Here is a 16,047-nt window from a genome sequence, read left to right on the forward strand (position 1 = left end):
CAATTGATTTCTTATATATTTTTTATTTATATGTTGGTACAATATTTTACATTTCATAGTACAATTCAGTAATGTTGGCCTCACTGGGTAGCTCACCCGTACTGAGACCAATGTAACCCTAAGTGAAAGAATATTATTACATACCTACACGACATAAATCTCGGGTGGCCTGCAATTAAATTGACAAGTTTTTTAAAGTCAGAAATAACGTTCTGGATAGTACCTACTTCATCTGGTAGTGATTTTGAAAACTAAAAAGGTTATTGACAATAAATGCAGGTACTTATCTATATCCACACCGGTGGGTTCGTTTGAAATATAGAGTAAAGAAGAACACAAGATGTATTGTGGGACGTGTTTCATGATTCAAATATTTGGCCAATCACGACTTAAATTTATAAAACTGTGTTTCAGCATAATCACGAAATATAATACAGGCGAGTGTAAGTGAGAGAGAGTGCTAAATGGTCTAAAACCAAAATGTACTAAGTCACTGGCGAGATTTCCGCGGTTCTCTGACTAAAAGGGTATATCTCGAATTGTTGCTCTATTGGTGTTAAGTATACAGATCGGATACTATTTTTTTAATCTTTATTTAAGTTAAGGCGATGCACTACGTCGTGTAGTATTTTAAATTGAGCCGCTATCAATAACAACCCTTACGTAGATGGCGATGAGGTTTATATTCCCGCTTAACACAATCCGCCTGTTTTGATTTATGCAATGGCCAAAAAGTGCCTTTTATTTTATTTTGTGGATGTTCAGGCATAAATATTTAAATGTTTTCAGATCATTTTATAAATAACTTAATTTTCCACATTATGAAATAAAATCATAACCGAAAATGGGTTCGTAAGTAGGAGATTTTGAACTTTAAAGCAGTTTTCATAGGTCTTTACATTATTTTTTTCTGGGCTTATAAAAAGACTATCTGTAAAAAAAAACTCGATTATTTCAAAGGCCAAAATGTTTTCTACTCGCAGTATTTAATTAAAGCATCTGAAACATTTCTAGGCGACCAAATTTTCAAACCAAAAACACATAATTTTGCATTACTACGTATGGCATCGCCTTAAGTGAAATTTGGGTATTACTTTCTTTAAGCAAAATGCGGGTCCTTTTCAAGAGAAATAATTTAAGATATTTTTTTAGCCAAATCAACTGCTAAAAATGACCAAAAATAATATAGCTTGTCAGACTCTCATTCCACATTCACGTTTGACTTATAACGGCAGCATATTGATTATTGAAGTTTTCTTTTCATCCACTAGTTAACATCAAAATATGTGTATAATCCGTATATTTTAGTTCAATATTTGGGTAAAAGGATATAACAAAGTACCCTACAAAAGATTATTTATTTAACCCTAGACACCTAACGTTCGTGTGTACCCCTAATAAACCTAACCATTCGTCGAATCGACGAAAAAAATTTTCATCAGTATTTTATTTATTTAATACTTATTTAAAAAAAAAATATTTTCAAAAAATATGAAACAAAGGTTATATTGATAAACAAAACTATTTATTTAAACGTAATTGGAAAATATATTTGTTTTTAAATCTTTTTAGTAAGGCACTAGGTATTTATAAAACTAGAAGTGAGATCATACTTTTAAAATAATAATAAAGAAATAAAAATAAAAAGAGCCTCTTTTCTCTGGCAAAAATAATTAAAAAGATCACGATCCCTTGTGTGAAAAAATAAAAAACTAGTTTTTTGAAGCGCAACTAGTGCAAAAATCAATTTTATGTTCACCACAAATTGCAGTGCTGCACTTTGAGCAATAAGTCTTCGTCATACGCCTTTTTTATACGGACATAATCCACAAACTTTTCTTTTTCGCAAATTGGCAGTCTCTGTCGATCCAGGGTCATTTCTGGAGGTAGACTGACCACTTTGATCTTGAATTTCAGTGCTGACACGTAATATATCTTGTATTTTACTTTTTATGTGTGTTGGCATTGTACGAATTTGCAGTCGTATTTAAAGCCAAGGTGTTACAAGTTGTGAATGAATTTGTGTCCTCTTCCATCAATGAACGTTGAATATTTTCAACAGACAGCGATTTTTGCGAAACCATAGCGAAAAAACTGCAAAAAAAACGACAATAACAATATACCAAAAAGTCACACAAACCCTAACCATTCGTTGAAACGACGACTATGCGCTTAATATATCAAAAAATACTGCACTTACCCGCCGAACACTGCCACTCTCCGTAAGAGTTGTACAAGCACTGAGTTGGCAAGGAACGACACGATCATTCGCGCATGCGTTAAAAAAGGACAGCATATTTTGTGTCGCGTAATCGTTGAATCGACGAAGGTTAGGTTTCTAGGGTTAAATTTGTAAATATAATATCCAAAATAATAAACAATTAGCAAGGTGATCTAAGATTCTTTCGAATTACCTACGTTAGTCGATAACGTAGGAACGTTTTCCTCAAATATCAAAATTTGTTTTTTGTGGTTTTCTGAACAATTCAGTTTTACTGACATGTACCCTTTTACTCGGGAGCCACGGATTTGTTTCCAAATTTTCAAAATTTGAATTCACTTCTATTTTTATTCTTTATTGCATGGTTTGAATTATTTCTATATACCTACCTAAGCCAGTTGAACTAAGATATTTCCAATTAGAATTGTGAGACTTAAGAGAGAGAGTAAGAGAATAAGAAGGTTGAGAAGTATATGCCAGCTTAGGGGTAGTTAAATTCTGTATGGAAGGAGAGAGGCTCCTCTGATTACCTCTCACCCCAGAAGTTAATGGAATCTTGAGTGGAAATTGGCCGACGTGAGAAATGCCCATCTCGTGCACGACCCCTCTGAGAGACCGCCTGGATTCTCACTGCCTCGTAAACTCTGGTCCGCCATCAATAGTATGATCCTCCCACTACCACCGCGCCGTTTCGGCGATGTTTGAATGCGGTACGGTGCAAACCACCAATGTGGTAAAAGAATGCCTGCTGCATTTATTCCCCGGCGGGATTGATGAAGTGCACAGGGCGACGCCTGAGTTCCTTAAGTGGCGCACTGACCTAGATGTTCCCCTCTATACCCCACCATACGAAAGAGGTAGAAAGGTTAATCGAATAAGAGTTGTACTAACCTTGAACTAATTAGAGTTGTCATTTGCAGGAGACGAATTCGCGTTGCGAGAAGGTGGGATGCTATACTGCAAAGAGGACCACGAAGCGGGAGGAGCCGTGCCGGGTACAGGTACCGGAGTCGGTTCCGCCAGAGAGTCCAATAACAACACCAGCCTCAGTAACAACAACCACTCTGGAACGCAGGAGATGGCCTCCATGTCGGGTAAGGAACTCCCCTAATCATTGTTATTATTAAGGCTCTGTAGTAAGGGTTCAGAAATAAGAAGAAGGTTGTTTGAAAGGGAGATATGTAAATAATAATGTTAAAGGAATCAATATAAAAAAACGATAATAATTTTTTTTTAAATTGTTGATGTATTTAATTAAATACTACTTGCTTAAAAAAGAGCATTTTTTCGACAAATGCCGAAGTTGCATCGAAAAATACATAGGTACACTAGTTTTTCATACAGGTTAAATAACGGCAAAATATGTGTTTTTTCTTTCGAGTGAATTTCATATAATTACCGTTTTACTCTACAAATATGTAGTTATTACCTTAAAAACCAACATATATTTTTTTAGGAACCTAAAACATGTTATATAACAAAACCACATGCGTTTTTTATAATTTTCGGGGCATACTTTGCGATTTTTTTTCTGTTGGTGGAATTATTACTTTTTCAACTAGACAAATGTTTGAAGCTTGAAAATTCAAAGTGTTAAGGTAAAACTCTGCAATAAATCATTACAAATATGTAATAAATCATTAAAAATATGCAATAAATTTTTAACAATATGAAAAAATCATTAAAAATATGCAATAAATCATTAACAATATGCAAAAATCATTAAAATATGCAATAAATCATTAACAATATGCAAAAATCATTAAAAATATGCAACAAATCATTAAAATATATTGTAATAAATCATTAAAAATATGCAATAAATAATTAAAAATTCGGAATATGAATTCGTCTTTCATCCTGAAGTAATTTGTGATTAATTTTAAACTTGTTTTTTTAGTACAAATCGCACATTCTAACACTATGACATGTCAAGTAAGTTCAACGTTTCATTTCTGTGAAAGAAATCAAAGAAGGTTTTTTTTGTATTTTCTGTCTTCAGATTTCGTACAGTTCGTTTAGAGATGTGAACGTTTTTGTACAGGTATTTCAATATACCTATATTATTGACCCAAAAATTCAATTAGTTTAAAACATTTATAAGTTCACAGCAGTCAAGAACCATAGGAGTCCCTTAGGACGAAGGTTAAATCCTCAGTCAAACAAAAATTGATGATGTTTTCACGTTGAAATTGCGGTGCAAAACGTGTTTTTTTCTAAATTTCAGAACACTTTTATAGTTATTCAAATAAAAATTCAATAGACCTTATCAAGAGGAAGGTGATTTAAAATAAATTCAGCTATTTATAATATTCATAAGTAGAGTAAAAATGTAATCTAAAAACACAAATCTTATCAAATTCACATTACAAAAACATTTCTAAGAGTTAGTTTATTTGCATTTCGGCGGTTTGTGGAGCCGTTTGAAGATAACAACACGAAAAGGCTTTGAAGTTCAACGTTTCCCGCCTTTGTAGTATTTATTTTATAAAATACAATAGATAGATTAGTCAGGTCGTATTTGATTTAGAATCACAATATATTTTAAATGATCGGTCTTGTTTTAACTCGACTGTCTTGCACATCTTCTGTCTGTAAATAAGTTTGCATGTTCCGTTTCCAGTTCAAGATGGTGACCGTTTGGCTGACATGTGTCAGTAAAGAATATGAAAAATCGTCGTGTTTATTCGCATATTTTCAGTATTATGGTAGGTACCTCGTCTGAATAATGTTTGAATAAAGAATGGTCAGTGAAATAGTGTCGTTTCTTTGGGAAAAATACCTACATGGTATATAACTAAGTAATAACCTTTTTTGGAACTTAAAAACTTAGAGTTTACAAGGAACTTGTTATATATCGGTAGAAATTGGATATGCTGGGCTTGCGGGAATCAAAACCTCATAGCCTACATGAAGTGACGCATGGCCCTAAACGACTTAATTTCTATTATAGTGTTTTTATTTCAATATTTCTTCTAATTACCTATTCTCTCCGCCACATATCATTCCCCTCAATATAGTTATGGTCCGTTTACCATTATAATTATGAATAATAATATCTATATTTATTATGTTGTTTCGTATGTGTTGTAGGTATTATCTTTATTAAAATTATTGATATATTGTATCGATTATTTATATTTTCACGATATTTAGTTTAAGTACCTTTGTTTTCATGAGTTATCGGCATAGGTACAAATAATAATATTTTTAATCTGTAATCTTCAAAAAATCAACACTTGAATTTTATCTCTTTCACATTATACCAAAATTACAATCAATTATAGATTAAATAGAAATTAACAGAATTGTATAAAATAAAAACCAAATCCATAATATTACAATATGACAAGAAGACAGCATGTAAAATAAATTAAATAATTCGTAACAGATGTACAAATAACAAAAGAAAAGTTACTTGTGACTTGTCAGAAAAACACTATTTTGTACACTTTTTATCAAATGCAACTAATTGAATTTCGATTTTGAATTCGTGAATTTAAATTATTCAATTCAAATCTTGGAAGTGGAAATTATCCCACTTCCCGACATCCGATCGAGCTGAAACTAGGCAGATATACTCGATATCGATGACAATGCATTGTATCAACTTTTGGTGGTAATCACGCATACACGCGCGGACGTATACGCATTTTTCTAAAATTTGATGACATTACAGCATGTGCTTGTGATGTTAAATTTTAAGGGCCAAAAGTATTTTAGTGATTTATTTTGGACTATTATGCCGTGTTGCGTTACACACAGAGAATAACCATCCTGTTCACAAAATGACAGCACGCTAACTTCCTGATAAAATATTAGTCATTCAGAATACATCGAGAACCAATTTGAGAATTTGTTATGAACTCTTTCAATTCTTTCGTTACAGGCCCGCAGTCCCATTTTTAACAGGAAAACGAATAATTTGACCAGATTTAAAACGTCCCAAACGTTGGCTAAAGAGGTAGCGTAACATGGCACCCCAAAAATAAATCACTGTATGACATTACAGCAATTAATATACGAAATAAATGTCAGTCCTACCTAATCGGGATTTTGCTCAGTTGTTAACGCGGTTGACTGCAGCCCCTGGGAGGAAGTTTCAATCCTCAGTCAAACAAAAAAATCATTATATAAATACATCTACTAATAAAAATAGAACTGTTTTAGTTTTAAAAAAATGTTTTTAAGGGTAGATTTGTATTTATTCATCTCGTAATTGAAGATATCCACTTTTAAAATGATGTTATTGTAATTGTTACATAATCTGTTCAAGCAATAATTTTTTGTTTGTTTTATATTGATCCACTTCGAATAGAACAGAATTGCGTGTGAAGCGGGCAGGTACATTAAACTGAATATTACTTAGTAACTCCGTGCATTGAATATTATTGTTAATTAATATATACAGGAATAATGCTTCTATTTGATGCCTTCGTACATTCTCGTGTAGTAAAACTAATTATTCGTTATTCTAACAGCACGCCATATACGAAATAGAAATCTAGATTATTTTGATTGCAAATGCCCTTATTTTTAATTAAGCATGATATCCTGTTGTTGCAACGTTGCTCCTTGCATTTTTGGTCCTTCGACCTAAATACCTACCTAGGTTTCATGCGAAAATCATAGAAAGTCTGTACACGCCATTACATCGCTCAACAGATATGTACTGCGTAGGTAGGTACTTTTGTTTGTGAATTATGAGCATTTTTTCTTGGGTTTATTCATCGCTTTTGAATCAATCATTTTGGTTTTATTGGTAGCCGATTAGTCTAAGGTATCGGGTTCAATAATTGGCTAGCTAAGTCCTTCAATTAATATTGATTTAGATACACACTTATGTCCTTATACAATCCTTAGATATTTTGAAGGAAACGAGCTATTTTAAGATACTTGAGTTCCTTACACTATTAAAAATTAATTATTTCTATATTTTTCCACTTTTCTTTCATATCACAAAAGTGACAATGTGTCCAAGAATTCTATTCTAGATAAGTGCCAAGAGTGACCGGCATTATACACAATACAATATAATATATTTATTTATTAATTAATTAACGGATTTGGGACAATGTACAATGCAAGAGTAAAAGATGGTATATAAAAGCAGAGACAAACAGGGAAAACATAAGAAAATACATATGAAATAGAAGTGACAAGTCAAGTCAAGTCCTTGCTAAAACTAAAGTGATACAAAATATTCTCAATTGCATAGTGAGCGACAAAAAACATTCCGACTTATGCCAAAAAATCAAGGTCTTGACCTGAGTTGACCATTCTACATATTCTGGACAATGGTGAATTATAAGCGTAATTGGTCGAGTGTTGTAATATAGTAAAAAGTCCTTGTACGTAGAATAAAATGTAATACTCGTATTCGTGATCAAAGACAGTGAAGCGAACCATCATTGTGTAGGGTAAAATTATAGGTACAGAATACCTTATCGACACAACTCCACGATACAACAGTGAGGAGGTTGTTCATGGTCTTCCTTTGCAATGTTAGATAAATCTCGCCAAAATGAGTAGATATAAAGGCGATATAAGACTCTAATAACGGCGGTTTATTCTACGCTCACATTTTAAAAATTACTGATGAACGTATTACTAAAATCTCAAGAGTTCTAGAGGGATCCTTACGCATGTAAGTTATTTATTTATAAATCGTTTTTCAACTACATATAAAATTAGCGGTAAGCAACAGATTTTATTTCTTCTAACACAGCAAACTTATTTTGTGGCACCATTTTAATTGAAATTAATAAAATACTTCGTTTTTACCACTTTTATTGTTTATTACCAACATGTTTCATGAGCAACGCTCACTTCTTCAGGGTTTTTTAATAATACTTTATTAAAAAATAATAATACAACCTGAAGAAGTGAGCGTTTTTCATGAAACATGTTGGTAATAAACAATAAAAGTGGTAAAAACGAAGTATTTTATTAATTTCAACAGATTTTATTTTTATATGCGATAAATTAGTAACTTCCCGAGGGATTCCTTTAGAAACGTTTGAGATTTTAGTAATCCGCTCATCATAAATTAAAATAAACTCCATGAAAAGATCGATTTTCTGGGCCTGCCAGGGTAAAGTCGACCATAAGTTCATCCATTACCCAGGCCCGCGCGCCGAATATTGTTTTTACATAACTTCATCACTTATGTCATTAAGATTCCCACTTTATTTTGGAGATTTGATAGGGCAAATTCAACTCAAGGTGTTTCCAATACACCAGGGCCTCGCGTCGCTAATTTTTGTGCACGGCTGCTTCACTTACGTCGTTAAGATTTAGGATTTATTTAAGAGGTCTTGTCTTAACAAAGTTATATATTATAGGAAATCAATAGCTAGGGTTTATTACGGTCCATGGGTGAGTGTTATTTAATTTTTATAAATGCAGTATAATTTCATTAATAACTCATTTGGTTTATTTAAAAACTCCTCAAATCCAAACTAATAGTCATGGAATAGTGCCATGGGGATGGGCTCTCAGTTCTCCAAGTATGAAGGTCTTTGTTAAGGCGATGCCATACGCAGTAATGAAAAATCATGTGTTTTTGGTTTGAAAATTTGGTCGCCTAGAAATGTTTCAGATTCTTTAATTAAATACTGCCAGTAGAATACATCTTGGCCTTTGAAATAATCGAGTATTTTTTAGATAAGTCTTTTTATAATCCCAGAAAAAAATAATGTATGAGGCCTATGAAAACTGCTTTAAAGTTCAAAATCACCTACTTTCGAACCCATCTTCGGTTATGATTTTATTATATGATGTGGCAAATTAAGTTATTTATAAAATGATCGAAAGAAAAATTAAATATTTATGCCTGAACATCCACAAAATAAAATAAATGTTTTTTTCTTGCATAAATCAAAACAGGCGGATGGTGTTATGTGGGAATTTAAACCTTATCGCCATCTACGTAAGGGTTGTTATTGATAGCGGCTGAATTTAAAATATTACACGACGTAGTGCTTCGCCTTAATATGTTAATCATTTTCTCAGTGGCGCCCTGGTATAAATATCAAAAACTAGCCTAATGGGCCCAGAAGATAAACGGGTCGCCAACGTACATTTTTATGTAATATTTACACTTAAATCTACGTATGTCAATTGGCACCCACTGTGGTTTTAACGCGTATCAATTTATTCAAAAAAGTGTCTCGAAATCCGGATTTAGGCGTTAACTCAACATTGCCGCGGCGGTGTTTCTGAGACACCGAAAGCTGCGGGTTTACGTGCTTTAGGCCACTTGAGGGCCGCGGCGATGTTGACCCTAGCCGCTGCTCCGATGCTTAAGGACTGAGGCCTGAGCCCTGAGCGTTAGATTGAGGACAGCCCAAATAGGCCGCAATTATTGACTCTGCTCTCGCAACCCGATACTCGATACCGCTGACTTCAAACACGCCGGAATGATTTCACACAAACTTTAAAAATATGACTTGCATTGAAGCAGAGAGCATATTTTAGTACCTACCAACTACCAAACTAAAATAAATTTACATTCGATGGTTATAATGGTGAAATTCGGTGGTGTTACACGCTCAATCTGGCACCAGTTCTTAGTTTCATCCGTGGTATAGCTAAAGCAGGTTTAAAGCTGCTGGTTATTCTGATTGATTATTTTCTAAAATTGATGGTAGGTATATATTTTTGCGTGATTATTACGGCACAAGAGACTCAACTACCGGGAACCAGTGGCAACGCCAGACCCAATTTGTGATAGGTATATTGTACGGCTAAAGAAAGTAGTGGGGTTAAGGCGATGCCATACGTAGTAATGCAAAATCATGTGTTTTTGGTTTGAAAATTTGGTCGTCTAGAAATGTTTCAGATGCTTTAATTAAATACTGCAAGTAGAATACATCTTGGCCTTTGAAACAATCGAGTTTTTTTAGATAAGTCTTTTTATAAGCCCAGAAAAAAATAATGTAAAGGCCTATGAAAACTGCTATAAAGTTCAAAATCTCCTACTTACGAACCCATAGTCGGTTATGATTTTTTTGTGTAATGTGGCAAATTAAGTTATTTATAAAATGATCGAAAAAAAATTTAAATATTAATGCCTGAACATCCACAAAATAGAATGAAAGGCACTTTTTGGCCATGTTTTTTTTCTTGCATGCCTAAATCAAAACAGGCGGATGGTGCTAAGCGGGAATTTAAACCTTATCGCCATTTACGTAAGGGTTGTAATTGATAGCGGCTCAATTTTAAATACTACACGACGTAGTGCATCGTCTTAATAAAATGAGAAAAGATTGTTGACGCACTTACATGCACCTCCCTTTAACATACGTTCCTGCATTCCTCTACTCAATTACCTGCCCCTGTCTGACAGTGTAGAGTCCCTACAATTATTACATTGCTAATTTATTAATACATTACCAGTATGTTAAGGAAACCGGTGCAGTTAAAGTGTCCCTTCAATGCGTTTACTTCGAGTATATTATGGAATATTGTGCAGGGATGTGTCCCTTAAGTTCATAATATATATTTTTACAAAATTATCACAAATTTAATCCACCGCTTGAGCTCAAATTAATTATCAAGTATAAAACAATCGAACCTTAGTTGTCAATTTTATATTATTTAGGTTGTAATTTATTTTGCATTTCCCCCTTATCGCCTTCCCATGGCTATTTACTATAAAGTTTTTTTACCAGAAAGATAACTACGAAGAGAGACTACCTATTTACGTAGTTATTTTTGTACTTCAAATAATAACAATTACGGTATGAAGCTAGTAGAGGACTGAACAGTGAACATGTTATATTTACCGTCCGTTGAAAGAAATGAACATTTTTTGATTGATATACCCATCATAATGTCTAGATTTCAAGATCTTATCCGCAAAAGTAATGCATTAGTTTTGCACCATGTATATTTTTGTTACTATTTGGAATACGTAAACATAATCTGTATTATCTTATAAAGTAAACAGACGTTTCTAAACACAGGATGGTGCAAATTAAGGCTCATTTTTTTAAAATTATTTTTTAGTTTATGTTCAGGGAATGAAAAAGATGTGAGAGGTAGGTAGGAATCTAGGGATGATTGTGTCCAGGAGTGACGAAAGAATGATTTATCTATCCCGCTGCGGCGACAAGTCAAAGAGTCTGTCCAAACCAGCTTCTCCTGATTTGGTACGCCACGCAGCCGGAGGGCAGGTGGGGTGACCTATGACAGAGGTGTTGGTTACCCAATAAATGGTTCCCAGGGCAGCGGTAACCAACCCGCCTCCCAAATTAAAGTATATCGGAATAATGGTGGGTGCCCTTGACTGATGGTAACTGCAAATGATCCTTCGATGACGAATCTCCGCACCAAACAATACACAAGTGGGTATAATTTATTGTGGCTGATGAATTCCCAAAAATATTAATTAACAAACATTAAAAAAATAAATACATTGTTAAAATTAAAAATTTGTAACCAAATTGAACAGGAAAACATTTAACGAATATAAATAATATATCTCTAATGAAAAATGTTAATTATTGAAGAAAGCAGAGTGGATGTTAATAAACATCAAAAAATTATTAGTTAACGTTATGTAATTATTTTGTAATCCTTTTGTTTATAAAATGTTTTCTTCTGTATTTAAAGGTACTTGTAGTGCAAGTAAATAAATAATATGGTACTTTGACGTCACCCTATATAAATACCCTGAATAAATCATTAAAGCAATGATTTCACATGAAAATTAGAATTTTTTTTCTTAAGAGCAAGATTATGTTCTTATTATTATGCAAATTTAAAGTCTATGTTTTGTCTACGACCACTCAAGCTTTTATTGTTATTTTTGTTACGGTACTTAGTTAATCTTTTGGAAAGTGTAACAGAATTAAAGTAAAAATACTTGTTAATAATTTTATCTTATGGTGTGATAATGGCTCTTGCTTATTTAAATGTTTAATGTGTTCTTGGTCGCGTGATACTTGATGTTTAAGTGATTTCGTAATATACCTATGTACAGGGCTTTCCAATAAGAGGTGTTATTTTGAATAGCCCGCTATTTCGGTAGATGTTACTTTTGATGCTGTTATTTTTTGACATTTGACAAGTAGAAACTACGTCATTAATAGAAATTGAACGATACACGCTTCAACAACGCATTGAAATTATTAAAATTCACTTGAGTGAATCAAATGCAAATCATCTTGAGTGATGAGGCCCATTTCCACCTCGGTGGCTACGTCAAAAAGCAAAATTGTCGCATCTGGGGCTTGGAAAATCAAAGAGTTATTGTTGAAAAGCCTCTCTATCCTCAACGTGTGACTGTTTAGTGCGGTTCATGGTCCGGCGGAGTCGTTGGACCTTTCTTTTTCGAAAATGAGGCTGGAGCAACAGTTACGGTGAATAGATTGCGCTATCGAGAGATGATTAATGATTTTTAATGACCGGAATTGAATGGTATTGATCTGGACAACGTTTACTTTCAAAATACGGCGCTACGTGCCACACAAGCAACGAAACCATTGATCTTTTACGGTTGAATATCAACATAACACCTCTTATTGGAAAACCTTGGATTAAATATGCCTAATTATCTGAGAGTAGCATAACGTTTTTGCCTATATTACCTATATCTTAAATACACTTTTCTTATTGGATTAACATTATATACACCTCAATCTGTCTCTTACCGAAGGACAAATCACAGTAAGGAAAATAAATTCTAATCAAATCCCCGTATTGCCCGACTTAATATTATCTTTCTCTTTCCTATAATCAGGTTCAATAAAGAACATTATATATATTATTAGAATAAATCCCCAGATTAAAAAATAGCAATTCCAAAAACATTTGTTAAAAATTACGTCTCCTGCGTACGAACTGTATTTAAATTCCTCTAATAAACAATGTTAATCTCACGTGACATTCCAGTTAAGTCTGCCTGTACAGAATATAAATAAATAATAACACATCTATATTATACCTCAGCAATACGTTCATTGGTCAAATGCACTGTACATATTTCTATTAGTAATCAACGAACCGGTGGATGAAATCTACTAGCCAAAAGTTGTTATAATAGTTTGTAGTTATAATATATATGTTGAGTTGGGCTAAATAAATCATCCAAATATTATTATTATTATTAAGGACGTGTGAACGCTGTACGCACCTTTGAAGATAGGTAGATACCTGCCTAATTAAAAAAATATTAATCATGGTAACGGCGCTTTACATTTTAAAATATCAAAATGAGAACAACACAGGTCAGAACTCTTTGAAGTTGTGCCGTTCTATAGAAACGCTTCTTTGTTAAGCGGATAGGTACGGAGTACATTCTAACCTAACTATTATTATACATGTATGGAGATACCAGAAGGCGGCAAACTCCATAGAAAGATCAAAAAGAGTGTCGAGTGCGATCTGCGATGGTAGATAACGTTATATTATCTATGATTTACTTATCACTTCCGATTGCCCGCAATCTCAGCCACTTCAAATAATACTACACGAATTATTTCATTAGATATCTGTTTCCAAATAAATAAAATGTGCCCACCTTAGTACGAAGAAAGCAATATTATATTTAGGTACCTACGTAATAATAATAATTAATCTCCGATATACTCAAATGGGATGACTTGATCAATTTTCAACTTTGAAACTAAATAACTTCTTTATTAAATGATTAGTGTTCGAAATGATATATTAAATTTATTGAACTTGTTTAAGCTATCAAAATATAATGTATGTAAATAAACATGTAAATGTGTTGATCGAAGTCATTTTTCGATGTTGGGTGATTATGTATATGTGTTGATCGAAGTCATCTTTCGATGTTGGGTGATTATGTATATGTGTTGATCGAAGTCATCTTTCGATGTTGGGTGATTATGTATATGTGTTGATCGAAGTCATCTTTCGATGTTGGGTGATTATGTATATGTGTTGATCGAAGTCATCTTTCGATGTTGGGTGATTATGTATATGTGTTGATCGAAGTCCTCGATGTTGGTTGATTATGTATATGTGTTGATCGAAGTCATATTTCGATATGGGGGGAAAATTTTAAACCATTCTTTATAAGCATAATAAAACGGTGCGCTGATCCCCCCCAAAAATTGAAAGAAATGCGACTTCGAATATTTAACAATATTAATTAAATTACATAAATTAAACTTATTTTTTATTGTTATCAAATTCAATTTAATTTTTTTTTCTTTTATATATTTAATAATATTATGGTTAAATTTACAAAAAACAGTTTATTTTCAACAAGTTCTGCTTTGTAATTATTATTACGTGTGACAGCTGTTTCAAACTCTGAAGGCATAGCAAACTGTCAGTTTAATATAAACATTTTTTTTGTAAATTTAATAAAAATATTTTTAAATATATAAATGAAAAACAGAAAATTTTATTAAACTCTTATGTCGAAATTATTAATGATAATATAGACAGCCCTGATTTACTTAACCTCATTGTATTTCATATACCGAGAGCTTTACTTAACCTCATTGTATTTCATATACGAGAGCTACTCCTTCCAAAATCCTTTTTAAATGTAACACTGCAAGGAATTAACATTTCAAACACTCGCTTGTACCTAAATTACATACGCGAAGTCAGTAATAGATACGTAGAAGTGGCGGGTCTATTTAACTACACGGAAAGTAGGTACAAGATGGCTATACTATCATGTCTTTTCAATCAATACTAATTTATTTTCTTTTATTATTTTTAATATTTTAGAAGCTTGCAATAACTGTGACGTGCAATTACTGTTTTTGGTATATTTATAATATGTACCATTGATTTAAATAAATGACTCGTTAGTCTAGTATACTGAATGCAAAATACATAACTAACCCATTAAATCCAGGCACACCGAAGCAAAGCCCAGAATCCACCCCTAACCTAACCCCTTCAATCGAATCCATTTTCAATTTGTGTACGGTACAAACAATATTACAAAGCCGTGTATGTCCAAGGGGTTATATCCACCCATCAGCATTGTCCGGTCAAAGGGCTGAAGTCCGAAGGATTAGTGAAGGTGTTAAATTTCACACTGGCTTCTGTATAGTTGATTCCGTAGAGCTAATGACCAGTGGCTGCCTTTATGAGTTAATCCTTCGCGATTGGACCTAGCGAATTATAACACGTTGCGTCGTTAAATATGCATGTTCGATTCCATGTGACTACAAACGGACAAAATGAAAGGGCTTGATTCCTTCAGGGAATATACACAGAGCCGCGCTCACGTGCTCTATGCATGCGGTGCACTCGGGCGTCCGTGGGTCAGGGGCGGCTTTCGGCATCGCGTCCATTTAAGGTGATGCACTACGTCGTGTAATATTTTGAATCGAGCCGCTAACAATAACACACCTTACGTAGATGGCGATAAGGCTTAAATTCCCGCTTCACGCCATCCACCTGCGTTGATTTATACAAGAAAAAAACATGGCCAAAAAGTGCCTTTTATTTTATTTTGTGGATGTTCAGGCACTAATATTTAAATGTTTTTCGATCATTTTATAAAAAAAATTAATTTGCAACATTATACAACAAAACCATAACCGAAAATGGGTTCGTAAGTAGGAGATTTTGAACTTTAAAGCAGTTTTCATAGGCCTATACATTATTTTTTCTGGGCTTATAAAAACACTTATCTAAAAAATACTCGATTATTTCAAAAGCCAAGATGTATTCTGCTCGAAGTATGTAATTAAAGTATCTGAAACATTTCTAGGCGACCACATTTTCAAATCAAAAAAACATAATTTTAAATTACTACGTAGTGCATCGCCTTAAATGAATTTCAAAGAAATGATAACATCGCAACGCTCATCCACTCTGAC

General features: G+C 33.2%; 1 protein-coding gene across 1 annotated transcript in view; it reads left to right on the forward strand.

Annotated features, from left to right (window-relative positions):
* Nucleotides 1-16,047, forward strand: part of tup (LIM1_Isl and LIM2_Isl domain-containing protein tup) — a 111,420-nt gene that overhangs the window by 83,256 nt on the left and 12,117 nt on the right. Inside the window, exon 4 of the mRNA XM_089646570.1 lies at nt 3,142-3,315. Within this exon, the coding sequence (XP_089502696.1) occupies nt 3,142-3,315 (174 nt within the window). The remainder of the gene's footprint in view (nt 1-3,141; nt 3,316-16,047) is intronic.

Source organism: Hesperophylax consimilis, chromosome 24 (assembly GCF_061612785.1).
Source record: "Hesperophylax consimilis isolate HC1 chromosome 24, BYU_Hcon_1.0, whole genome shotgun sequence".
Lineage (NCBI taxonomy): Eukaryota > Metazoa > Arthropoda > Insecta > Trichoptera > Limnephilidae > Hesperophylax > Hesperophylax consimilis.